Source organism: Salvelinus sp. IW2-2015, unplaced genomic scaffold (assembly GCF_002910315.2).
Source record: "Salvelinus sp. IW2-2015 unplaced genomic scaffold, ASM291031v2 Un_scaffold7637, whole genome shotgun sequence".
Classification (NCBI taxonomy): domain Eukaryota; kingdom Metazoa; phylum Chordata; class Actinopteri; order Salmoniformes; family Salmonidae; genus Salvelinus; species Salvelinus sp. IW2-2015.
In genome coordinates this window covers 17,872-31,162 of record NW_019948897.1, presented here as the reverse complement: position 1 = coordinate 31,162, position 13,291 = coordinate 17,872, and the positions used below count along the sequence as shown (strand labels likewise).

At 40.9% G+C, this 13,291-nt stretch overlaps 1 protein-coding gene across 2 annotated transcripts; it reads right to left on the bottom strand.

Moving 5' to 3' along the window:
* Positions 1 to 1,887: 1,887 nt before the first annotated feature.
* On the bottom strand, positions 1,888 to 7,445 carry LOC112079342 (uncharacterized). Of its 2 annotated transcripts, none has more exons than XM_024145333.2 (2): positions 7,173 to 7,445; positions 1,888 to 2,727 (listed from the first exon to the last, which is right to left on the bottom strand). In XM_024145333.2, exons 1-2 carry the CDS (start codon positions 7,327 to 7,329, stop codon positions 2,156 to 2,158), a joined length of 729 nt encoding a protein of 242 aa, XP_024001101.1. In that variant the 5' UTR covers positions 7,330 to 7,445; the 3' UTR covers positions 1,888 to 2,155. The 2 variants fall into 2 exon arrangements, with proteins under 2 accessions (XP_024001101.1, XP_024001100.1); XM_024145332.2 differs by having other exon boundaries at positions 1,892 to 2,727; positions 7,164 to 7,445.
* Positions 7,446 to 13,291: the final 5,846 nt, after the last annotated feature.

Below are 13,291 nucleotides of genomic sequence, written 5' to 3'. Positions count from 1 at the left end.
ATGTAATAACATAACAAAATCAATGCTTTATGTAGTACTGCCCTGAATTTAATGCACATACCACCACCCACTGCCAATCACAACACAAATTCACTGATACACACACACACACACAGAGAGTTAACACTTTACTTGATTATTAACCAATCTTATTATTATGTTATCTGGTGGTTTTTATGTTATCTGGTGGTTATTATGTTATCAGGTGGTTATTATGTTATCAGGTGGTTATTATGTTATCTGGTGGTTATTATGTTATCAGGTCAGAAGCAACTTTTTTAATGAATAACATAACTTCCCTGTAAACAATAATGAGTCTTTAGGACCTCCCGGGACGTCACAAAATGGTCGCCTAAAGTAGTCAGGATGTTCTGTCATGGTCCCCTAGAGGTTTTTTGTCTAGTTCCTGGAGACGTCACCTGATGTACAGAAAGAACCCCCCACCCCCATTACCAGGACACGCGCACCCTAGTTGTATTACACATCACTCCTTGTTACTGTTGCCAAAACCATCAAGGCCCTGACTGGGTGAACCACTGATCCAGTCACAGCTCTTTGTCTTTTGGCAATGCTAGGGACAGCCACCCCGACACACAAAAACAGTGCTTTTAACAGTGTATTACACCCACATATTTGAGAATGTTCTCTTGGCCGGTTTCTACCCGGTTACATACCCCTGAACCTAACCCTAACCCTGCCCTATATACAGACTTGAATTCACTGGCCACTTTCATAATGGAACACTAGTCACTTTAATAATGTTTTCATATTTTTGCTTTACTCATCTCATATGTATATAATGTACTCTATTCTACTGTATTTTAGTCCATGCCACATTGATCATCTTAATATATTCCTAAAATCCATTCTTTTACTTTTAAGTTTGTGTGTATTACTGTGAATTGATAGATATTACTGCACTGTTGGAGCAAGAAACACAAGCATTTCGCTACACCCGCAATAACTTTGCGTTAAACCGTGGTAAGTGTGACCATACAAACTGTAATTATTGGAACCATTATTACTGTTAAGTTAGTGATACACTGTTTAGCAAAAATGGTGTAATTTTTTTTTATAAAAGGTACTCAATGCAATATGATTACATTTGACATAGCACTTAGTAGACTTTTCAATATGACCCAACCTGGGATTTGACTGACAACCTCTGGATTGGGTATGCTGTCTTCCTGCTGGACCACAAAATCTGTAGAATTTCAGAAGTCCCTACACATTCAACCATAATACATCTCTGCACTTAACAAAATAGTCCACTGCACTGCTAATTTAGTCATCAGTTAATCTGACTCCTCTCATTGACTCAATTAACTTATTGATATTGTGTTAGGTACTCAGATGTCACATCCTGATCTGTGGATAAATATATCTTTGTCCTAATTTTCTTTCTTCTTTCAGTTTTCTCCTGTTTGCCACTTTGTGATGTTTTTCACATGCGTCAGTAAATTAGACTTTTGAGTGAAGCTTCCCACAGTCATCACAGCTAAATGTTTTCTTCTGTGTGAGTCAGTTGATGCCTTTAGGCCCCTTTGAGGAAGCTTTCCACAGTCACACAGCTAAATGGTTTCTCTCCTGTGTGAGTCATTGATGTTCTTAGGGCCCCTTTGAGAAGCTTTTCCCACAGTCCAGACGCTAAAGTTTCTCTCCCTGTGTGAGTAGTGATTGCTTCTTTAGGGACGCCTGTGGACAGAAGCTTTTCCACAAGCATCACAGCTAAATGGTTTCTCTCCTGCATGAGTCAGTGTGTATGCTTCTTAGCGATTGGAAACATTTTCCCACAGTCACACGCTAAATGGTTCTCTCTGTGTGTGAGTAGTGTATGCTCTTTTAGGGACCCTTTCTGACTGAAGCTTTTCCCAAGTCATCACAGCTAAATGGTTTTCTCCTGTATGAGTCACCATGTGCCATGTAGTGTGTCCTTGAATGGAACCTTTTCCACAGTCGCCACACTTAAACTGTTTCTCCCCTGTGTGAATCCTCATGTGCTTGGACAGGTCTCCTTTGAGTTTGAAGGTCTTGCTACAAACAGGCAGGTGTAGGGTTTCCCACTGTGACAGAGCGGACATGGGCCTTCAGTTTACAGGTGGAGTTGTAGCGTTTTCTGCAGAACGGCATTCACTGAGTCTCTTCTTGGAGAGAGTCACATGCCTCTGCAGGTCAATTTCAGAGCAAACATTTCACCACAGTGGGGAGTTTTTCTGGAGGTGGTGCTGGGTTTATAACGGTGTTCACCCATTGATGGGTTTGGATTCAATGATGAGCTGGGATCAAATGATGAGCTGGGATCCATTGGTGGGCTGCTGTCAAGTCCTACTGGGTCACTGTTTACGGCTAAGCTGTGGCTGGAGGCATTGTTCTGATTATCTGGAGGGTCACAGTGAATATTGAGGCCCTTAACGTGGGTCACAGTAACAAAAGGTGTGAGATCCACTTGTTTAGGGTCACGCTCTCTGTTCTCCACAGTCTGGGTTTGGGGAAGAATCAAGGACTGAAGTGGGTCCTCCTGATCACATTCACTTTTCACACAGGAAGGAGGGAATTTGATATCAGCCTCCAGCCCTTGAAGCTGCTCTTCCTCCTGAGTGGCCATGAGTTCCTCCTGAATCTGTAGAAGCTCTGGGTTCTCCTGCCCCAGACTGGGGCTCCACTCCTGCTCACAGTGCTGCTGCTCAGGGGTAACCTCCTCTTCAGAGACAGAGAGCTGCAGGGAGTCTGGAGGAAAGAAGAGATGAGCAGAGGTTATAGAGCCTTTAGACAGTCGTCACTAGCTGGCACAGACATAGTCATAAACCCTGCCTATTTCTAACATGCATCTTCTTAAAGCAGAACTGAACTCAAGAACCAATGTCTCTCATTGAAAACGTTATTTGTGACATCGATATTTGTCTGAAAAATGTATTCCAGTGTCAAAATGGTTGGTACATTTTGGCCATAAAGTATCTCCAAAACAGAGTTGTGAGATTTGAGGGTACGATTTAGATTTCCACAATACCCTTTGAGTCGTGATGGGGACAATTGTAGCATTTTAGCTAACCCTTCGCCTAACCTTCACCCAATTCTCCTAACCTTTGTTGTTAGTTCTCCTAACCCCCAATGTAAATTCTCCCCATAATTCTCCTTTGTTGGTATGATGCAACAAGCAACCTGGTCTCAGAGAAAGACGTATAATACTATAGCTCCTCAAATACAGATGATAAGTTAGCTCAACTAATTTGTATGCCATTGTACGACATATGATACTATAGCTTCTCTAATTCATATGATATTGTACGAAGGCTATGACATTTATAATGTAACCGAATGTAATACATCATACTAAATGTAGGGAAGAGATTTCCATACCGAACGACACCGGTGCTTCGAGGCTTGTAACATTTTCAAAGCAGTCTGATCCTATACAAAAGTACAGCTGATGCTTGCATAAAAAGTATATTACACCGTAATCAATGATGTCCGAAGCTTTGTTCGATCACATGCTTTTCAGAAATGTGTGTTGCAAAATGTGAGATTTTTTTCTTTTCCAAAGTTACAATTGAACAGTAGCTCAGCAGGAAGGGTTGGGAACCATAGAACACTTACGATAAGACAGGGTCGAATCACGGCAAAAGCACAATATTTAGATTTATTTTTATGTGAAACCACACTATCTGCACATTGTGGTTCTAATAATTCATTTAATTTAGTAGGCGACATAATAAGCTTTTGTCACACTCATATCCTCCTAAATAACGGCATAGATTCAGTTTTAGAAGTTTTTTGAATTGAGGCAATAAAGGGAAGTGGAATGTAAGATGCCTACCTCGTATTCTTACTATTTAGGTGTTCAAAGCCTGTGACCCCGCGACTAACCACCGCGACTACAGAGTTTTGATATCATTTTTTCCCAAATCAATTATCTGAACTAGTGATGCACGATATATCGTAAGCATATCGGAATCAGAAGATATTAGCTAAAAATGCCAACATCGGCATCGACCCGATGTCTAGTTTAACGCCGAAGTGCAAAACCGATGTCAAAGCATTCCTTATTTAACGTAGGTAGATGATGTAATGACGCCACAAAGAATACTGCGCTACACGTGCAACACAGCATTCCTAACCTAGCCCACAATGTCTGCTGTGTGAATCTATTTGGAAGTTTCAAAGGAAGATAACAAAAAGGCCATATGCAACTTATGTGCTGCTATTATTTCCTGAGGGGAGAAAGTGACATCTTTCAAAACCACAAACCTAAATGCTAATTTGAAAGTGCATCACCCCCAGACGTTCAGCAACTACTTAAAACAAAAGCTGAAAAACAAAAGCTGAAAAACTAAGCGCACACCTCCAACAACTAAACAAGTCCAGCAGTCATTTGAAAGAGAAAGACAATTTCAGCGAGACGTCGCAAAAGGCTAAATCCATTAAAGCCAAGATAATGGCATTCATTGCCCTTGACAATCAACCGTTCTCTGTCGTGGATGATCAGGGCTTTTGCCGACTGGTCGAGCACCGRTACACACAACTGACCGGCGTCAGTTGTTCGAATGGCGCTAGGAGAGTTCCCATGTTTCAAACATGTTCTCAAATGCCATTGAAATGGCAGCAGCGGTATGAGAMCCAGCACATTCTTGAGCATGTACAGCCTTCCTCAGTACGAAATCCTCGTCRACCCACTGTGGCATGCTAATGGGGCTGACATCGCTGGTCCAAATGTCAGTGGGAAGCTAGTAGCAGTGACACCCATGGATGTGTGTTTCAACTAACATAAACAATAGCGCCTACTTGGTAGTGTGTACCGGACTGGTCGAGCATCCATTTGAGAACATGTTTGAAACATGGAAACATGAACACTCTCCTAGCGCCATTGGAACAACTGGCTGGAGAAATAAGCTCATCAACTGCGTCTGCAGCAGACGTGATACCCTCTGTCATGGCATTGAAGCGCCTGCTCAACAAAACTGCCCACACAGACCGTGGGGTTAAACTTACAAAAGTACTCAAGGCTGAAACCCTTTTCCACCCAGACTAAAGGTCCAGAAGCTTCTGTGCATGTGTGGATCATGTTCTGCGCATGTGTTTATTCTCTACTTCACGCACAGTCTCTGCTCTACTCGTAAAGAACAGGTAACTCTTCTAATTTAATAAAGTTATATCAAAGCTGAATCAATGTCTGCAAGATCTTATAAATTATAGTATTCTACATAACAGAAGACAGCATAACGTTACTGTAAAACAGAAACACCAACGCATTTTTCTCTAATGGCCAAGACTCAACAAGGTGCCACCAGGCAAAATACACAGGTAGGCTATGCTACAGTTTGACAGCACCATCTGCTCTAAACTTCACTGTGCATCATTCAAAACAACACTGTATAACTCAAGATCTAAACGTAAATCCCCATGAAACTGATTAACATCAAATTAGGGCCGAGACGATACCAGTATCACGATACTCGTTAGTATTGTGTCATGGAAACGAAACACGAAGAGGATTTAAGTTCTTCAGGAAAACAGCCCTAATGTTGGAAACAAACATCATTATGTTGTCATCCAGAGACACATTTATTTTCCAAGCTATAATACACAATGTTTTACATACAGCAGGTTTTAAAGAACCAAAGAGTTTGATCTGCTTGGTGTTTTCATTGGAAAGAATATTGTGATACTGGTATCGTCCCGGACCTAGATCAAATGGTTGCTATGCAGATGCTGCATCGACGTAACACCGGTAAACATTTCAAATGTGTCATTCACGGTTGACAGTGAGAAATGTGAAGGGAAGTAGACCACAAAAATGTGTTTGTAAAGAAACACAAGCGCAGAACGTGATCAACACGTGGGACATAAATTAGAAAAAAAGCAGGTGAAAAGTTGATCCGTTGTTTTAAACGCTACGAGTAATGCACCGTTTCTCGGCTACGGAGCTATAAATGAACTGGAGACAGTGTCCAAGAATGACGACCGTTGTTTCTAACATAATCCACTCACGTTTCGTGGTTTCTGCCATCTTCCTAGATCTGGTTTAACTGATACGACTACACCTACGTACTAGCACAGTGCACACTGGACAGACGGCAGTATCGTACGAACATGCTCCACCACCYGGAACTCTGCCTGAGCACGTGGACAGTTAAAGATCATGAACAGTCAAAAATCATGTTTTTCATGAAACTTGAAGGAAACCAGATCAAAGTATGATGACAAAAGTATGACAAATGACTGTTGCTTCTTCATTGATAAAGTTTGATCATAAAGTTTCTGGTTCCCTCCCCCATGTCAAACACTTGGATATATTATTAAGGGATAAGGTGATTATTAAGGGGATCACATTCATTTTAATCAAATCAAATTTTATTAGTCATGTAGAGGGAGTTATTAAAGTGACTATGTTAAGTTGGATTTAAATAAACGCAGTTGACAGTGAGGTCATTTCTTTTTTTGATGTTTATAATGTTAATATCTTCAGATGTAAATGTTAGAAAATAATTCAATGTATGTTTTGGGGACAAAGGAGGCGGTGGGGTTATGGTATGGGCAGGCATAAGCTACAGACAACAAACACAATTGCATTTTATCGATGGCAATTTGAATTCACAGAGACACCGTGACGAAATCCTGAGGCCCATTGTCATGCCATTCATCCGCTGCCATCGCCTCCTGTTTCAGCATGACAATGTACAGCCCCATGTTGCATGGATCTGTACACAATTCCTGGAAGCTGAAAATGTCCCAGTTCTTCCACGGCCTGCATACTCACCAGACATGTCACCCATTGTGCATGTTAGAGATTTTCAGGATCGACATTTAGGACAGTTCCAATTCCCGCCAATATCTAGCAACTTCGCACAGCCACTGAAGAGGAGTGGGACAACCTTCAACACGCCACAATCAACTGCCTGATCAACTCTTATGTGAAGGAGATGTCCCCCTGCATGAGACAAATGGTGGTCACACCAGATAGTGACTGGTTTTCTGATCAACCCACCTACATTTTAAGGTWTCTGTGACCAACAGATGCATATCTCTATTCGCAGTAATGTGAAATCCATAGATTAGGGACAAATGGTTTTATTTCAATTTCCCTATATGAACTGTAACTTTGAAATTGTTGCATGTTGCGTTTATATTTTTGTTCAGTGCCACTATCTGTAGATCTACATACGAACCTATCCTACATAGTTGTATCTCCGGTGTGACCCGCAGCAGTCTCCGTAGCCGATCATTCTCCTCGCGGTACTCCGCTACCGTTTCTTCAACTGCCCCGAAAATCTCCACAGCTGCCGCAGTTAAACGCTCATTTAAAAACACACGAAACGACTGTAGTTTAGACATGTTTCWGTCGACTGAGAGTTGGCTATTGCGCTAGTATGGCTTCGTCCTCGATGAAAAAGTTGTGGTCACCAAAAAAAAKCGCGCGCTCAGTTGTACTTCCGTGTTGTCTTGTTCTGTTTTTATCAGCGGGTAACGAGCCCCGGAAGCACAATGTATATATTTATGCAGGTTTTAAAAAGTTTATTGCAAATCACAGCGCCCCCATGGTGATYGGGTTTTACTACAAGCTACAGACCAATGATACTGGGAATAGATACTGTAGTTCAGGGATTCTTGAAAGACGGGACAAACTCTACCTTCTTCACACAAATATTTTTCTTAATATTAACATTTGAAATATAAATTTTGATGGACCCATATACTCTCCTAATTATTACATTTCTTTCTGAAAATGCAACTAACTGGATTTATGGCAACTTCATTAGAGACAATAAAAGGCATTTTCTTTTTTACATTGTCCAACAAGTGTTTACAGGCCTTGATTGTTTCATTCTAACATTAAATTATTCAAATATGTAATACAAATCTCCAAATGTTTTGTTTTATAGCGCTATATCAGGGATGGGCAACTGGTGACCRGTCCTGTTGAAGGCCCTCTGATCAATTTATGTAAAAAGTAAARATATATATTTTTTAATCAGTTGGGGTCTCCACTTATTGTTGAGAGTTAGAATATCTATTGTAATGTAGTAAAATACACAAGGTGCAATGTTGAAATTTGGTTGTGCATCAGCAGTTTCTCTCTTGTCAGCCACTGACAGTCACTCACTTAGCCTGTGTCAGCAAAATATTTTTAGACAAGGAAATGAGTTTAGCGGCCAGCTATCTAAACTTGATTTGGTCTCACTCAGATAATATATTAAAAACTGCAAACATTTCCCTTCATCCTATGGCAAAATGTGTAGAATTGCAGCAAACGTCCTCTAAAACTGCAACATTTTCTCTACGCCTCTTGGCAAAATGTGTAGAATTGCACGAAATTAACTCTAAAACTTGATGAGTTCATATTTTTTGTGGCCCCCACCCCCATCAAAGTTGTCCATCCCTGCACTATATAATGCTCTAGGGCTAATTTAGTTAGCATTTTAGCATACCTTTCTAGATTGACAACATAAAACAAAATTTTAAAAGTTAAACATTATCACTTAGATTACTGGAGGCTGCTAAGGTGAGCACGGCTCATAATAATACATGAATTAAAAATATAACTAGGCAAGTCAGTTAAGAACAAATTCTCAAGTCAGTTCTTATTTACAATGACGACCTACCCCGACCAAACCTGGATGATGCTGGGCCAATTGTGCACTGTCCTATGGGACTCCCAATCACGGTTGGATGTGATGCAGCCTGGATTTGAACCAGGGACCACAGTGATGACTCTTGCACTGACTTCCTTGCTATTCTGAGATGCAGGCTTAGAAAATAAATAATGTCTACGGTGAGTCACCGGAATGGAATCAACACAAAGATAGTGTGTTTTCCATATGTGGTTGATACCACTCCACTGACTCCATTCCAGACATTATTATGAGCCATCCTCCCCTCAGCAGCCTCCACTGCCTTAGATCTAGCCACCAAATACATCAATAGTTTAAGCATTTGTTCCAGAACAGTGATTCAAATAGATTTTTCTCAATACTGACCAAAAATATATATATCTTAAGGGGGTTAGCCAGCGGTGACGGAGTTGACAACAACTACTAAAAACAGACTTATTTGTGCCACAAAAAATAAGTCCATACAAATATTTGTAAAATACAGAAAATTCTTCATTTGAAAATCAAGAATAAAAACGTATCTTTCAGCACTCTGACAGAGTTGACGTCAGACAAAATCTGATGTTTTACAGAGTTGACAAAAATGTTATGTTACTTCATTCTAGTGGTATGCAAAGTAGCACATTTTTTCCCCCTCAGTTGCTTCAACATGTTTAAACCAAATATAATATCCTCTCAGGGAGATGGAGTTAATGGTCACAACCATAAACTATGGTGATTTCAATATTATTTGTTTAAATCTATCAAAGTTAGTGTCATGAGGAAAATGTACTAACTACGACATGTGGTTGTCTCACCCAGCCATCTTAAGATGAATGCACTAATTGTTGCTCTGAATAAGAGTGTCTAGTAAATGACTACATGTAAATACACAGCTGGCTGGACACGTATGCACAAACACAGTCCGTCCCATGCATGTATACCTACAGTATGCCCATCCTGAGAGTTCTAGGCCTGTAACCTACTGCTATTCTAGCCAGTGGTCCTGTGGTGACCAAACACTGGGGTTTGTCACTGGGGTGACTGGGAAATGGCATGCTTAAAGTAACCTTTGTAGATTAAACCAATGAAAATAAAGTTTAGTCATGTCTTGTCGGTCTGGCTGAGAGAGAGAGACCCACACCTGGAAGGAAAGAGAAGGATGAAATATACAATTGACATTCTCACTTCTCATGTTGTTGTAGCTACTGAAAGGATCCACTTAGTGTAATAGATCCACTTCATTGGCCAGCTAGCCGATTTCCTTTTGCTGTAGTAGGATGTAATGCAGACACCTCTAATCAGAGGGACACTGAGCAAACATGTGTTTAGTTTTATTTACTCAACATGCATTAGTCTAGAAGCCTGTATGTATAGAATGAAAATATGTCCTCCTTTGGGGAACATTTAAGCAGATACATCATCTATACCTCTTTCTATTGTAGTAGACTAATGCATACAGTTAAAGTCCCACTCCTCCACATTGTTGTCACGACTTCTGCCGAAGTCGATGCCTCTCCTTGTACGGGCGATGTTCGGCGGTCGACGTCGCCGGTCTTCTAGCCATCGCCGATCCCTTTTTCATTTTCCATTTGTTTTGTCTCGTTTTCCCACACACCTGGATCTCATTTCCCTCATTATGTGTTGTGTATTTAACCCTATGTTTCCCCCATGTCTTTGTGTGGTATTGTTTATTCTGTGTTCATGTATGCCCACACTAGGCTGGTTGCGCTGGGTTATGTTCAACCAGTATTTTGTATTTCGTGTTCGTTTGTGCCGTGTGCTTTTGGTTCGCCAAATAAAAGGCTCCGTGTTACTACCAACTATCTATTCTCCTGCGCCTGACTTTCTACAGCCCTTCACGCATACCTTGACAATTGTGGCCAATATGGATAACACACACCTGTTTACTTTGACTCTCCTGGTGTTGTGAACCTAATCCTGATTTACAGTCAACTCTGACCCCACAGTACACAACATCTACAACATCTTCTCACATGGTCAGTCCAGGTCAGTCATGTCTGGTTCAGTTTAGCATGGTCCTGTTTGGCTGTAATACAGTGTGTGTGTTTTAATGTGTTTAGTAATTGGTAAGAGTCAGGGGCATCATGCACCCATTATTTTAGAGGGGGCAGGCAGTACGTGAGGTTCGAGGGGGCGTGGTTCAGAGAATGTAGCGTGTTTCAAACACCTGAAACTGCTTTTTCCTGCAAGCTAGAGTTGTCGTGTCTTTGGCTATGCCGGGTTAAGTGATATGACATGCTATTCTATAAAATAATTTATCTATAATTAATATTACCTGATTAAGCTAATCATGTAAATGTAATTAACTAGAAAGTCGGGGCACCACGAAATAATGTTTATAGAGCTGTTATCTTCCGAATAAACTCTTAAAGACCTCAATAGCAGTCAATATTTAATTGTCGCCTTATTCAGTCTCATCTGAAAGTTGTAAATTCTTGGTTATCTTCACGAACCCTGGCTAACAAGTTGAATCAGCAATACAAAATTAGGTTTAATTATATTGATTCGTCATCTTCACGTTGAAATTCGATGCTAATTCTGTTAGTCTTGTCGTTCAACCAGAGCTCACGCTGAGGTTGGCTTAGTTCTGTTGGTGATCTTGTCCTTTTAACGTGGCCGCCGTCCTCTCGTCCTTGGAACAGAAAGTAAATTTCATCAACGGGTTATATATGTGGTGAAAAGAAGGGCGTGTTTCATAGTTTCCAACCAAAGTCTGTTCACTTGGGCGGGCCTCTGTGAGTAGGAGTTTCTCTATGACAAACCGTTCTCTCATATGAAGCTAAAATTACATTGAATCTTTTCACAAATAGTTTCATATTTAAACATTTAAATTGCACAACAATTCCATGTGAATTGATGACTAGAATGTGTCACTTTCCAAGATACATTTTATGTCATCCTGTCATTAGTAATAATGTCTCAGACAAAATGATCTGAGATCTTATTCATTAAGTACCAACGCATATTTTCTACTGGTTGGATTACCGAAATATGGTTCCGTTTCCCACCTTTCGATGTTCCAGACTCTCTATGTTACAAAGGCTTTACAAGAGTCAACTTATAAAGTAGAGAGAGAGAAAAGGGGAAAGGTATTTATGTGGTCAAACCTCCCCCAAAAGGCCAACGTCATGACAGTCATAATCATTATGTCAATATGTATATTTTTCTGCGTAGGTTATCTAAGCAGACCTCTTTGCCTGTTCAATGGTCAATGTAATGAATGATGCACATTAATTCTTTAAGAACTTGTAGGCCTTAGGAGTTCAGTTCAACTGCTACATTGGTATATAGTATCTCATAAACCAGGTAGTTTGGGTCCTGGATAGTGATTGGCTGAAAGCTGTGGTATATCAGACATTATAAACCGGGTGGATCGAGTCCTGAATGCTGATTGGCTGAAAGCCATGGTATATCAGACCGTATACAATGGGTATGACAAAAAACGACTATTAACTGGTCTTATTACATTGGTAACCAGTTTATAATAGCAACAGGTCACCTCAGGAGTTCGTGGTATATGGCCAATATACCACGGCTAAGGGCGATATCCAGGCACTCCGCGTTGCATCGTGCGTAAGAACAAATCTTAGCCATGGTATATTGGCCATATAACTCATCCCCTCGGGCTATATTGCTTAAATAACCCAATAATTAAAGCTATTTTTGAAATTTCTAAAGTCTAGCAACCTTGCCTGCCGCCATGCTGAACAAAAATATAAACGCAACATGCAACAATTTCAATGATTTGACTGAGTTACAGTTTATATAAGGGATTCAATGAATTTAAATAAATTCATTAGGCCATATTCTATGGGTTTCACATGACTGGGCATGGGTGCAGCCATGGGTGGGTCTTTGAGGGCATTGGCCAACCCCCTTGGCAGACAGGCCCACCCACTGGGGAGCCAGACCCAGCCAATTAGTTTTTCCACACAAAAGGGCTTTATTACAGACAGAAATACTCCTCAGCACCCCCCCACCACCACCTCAAACGATCCCATAGGGGAAAAGGCCGGATGTGGAGTTCCTGGGCTGGCGTGGTCACACGTGGTCTGCGCTTGTGAGGCCGGTTGGACGTACCGCCAAATTCTCTAAACCGACATTGGAGGCAGCTTATGGTAGAGAAATGAACATTGAATTATTTGGCAACAGCTCTGGTGGACTCTCCTGCAGTCAGCATGCCGGTTGCACACTCCCTCAAAACTTGAGACATCTGTGGTATTGTGTTGTGTGACAAAAATGCACATTTTAGAGTGGCCTTTTATTGTCCCCAGCACAAAGTGCACCTGTGTAATGATGATGCCGTTTAATTAGCTTCTTGATATGCCACACCTGTCAGACGGATGGATTATCTTGGKAAAGGAGAAATGCTCACTAACAGGGACTATGATTACTACAAGTTTAGATAGCTGGCCGCTAGACTAATTTACCAGTCTAACAAATGTTAGCTGACATGGGCTAATTGAGTAACTGTCAGTTATCAGAGATAACTATCAGAGATAACAGAAAAACTGCTGATGCACAACCAAACTATAAAATTGCATCTTGTGTTTTGTACTATTCTAACTCGCCACAGTAACTTGAGACCTAGACAATTAAAACATATATATTATAGAGGGTCAATCCCTGAGCTAGACTACCTAGCATCTCTTTGCTCCGTGGTGCACCTTGGGAGAATTGGG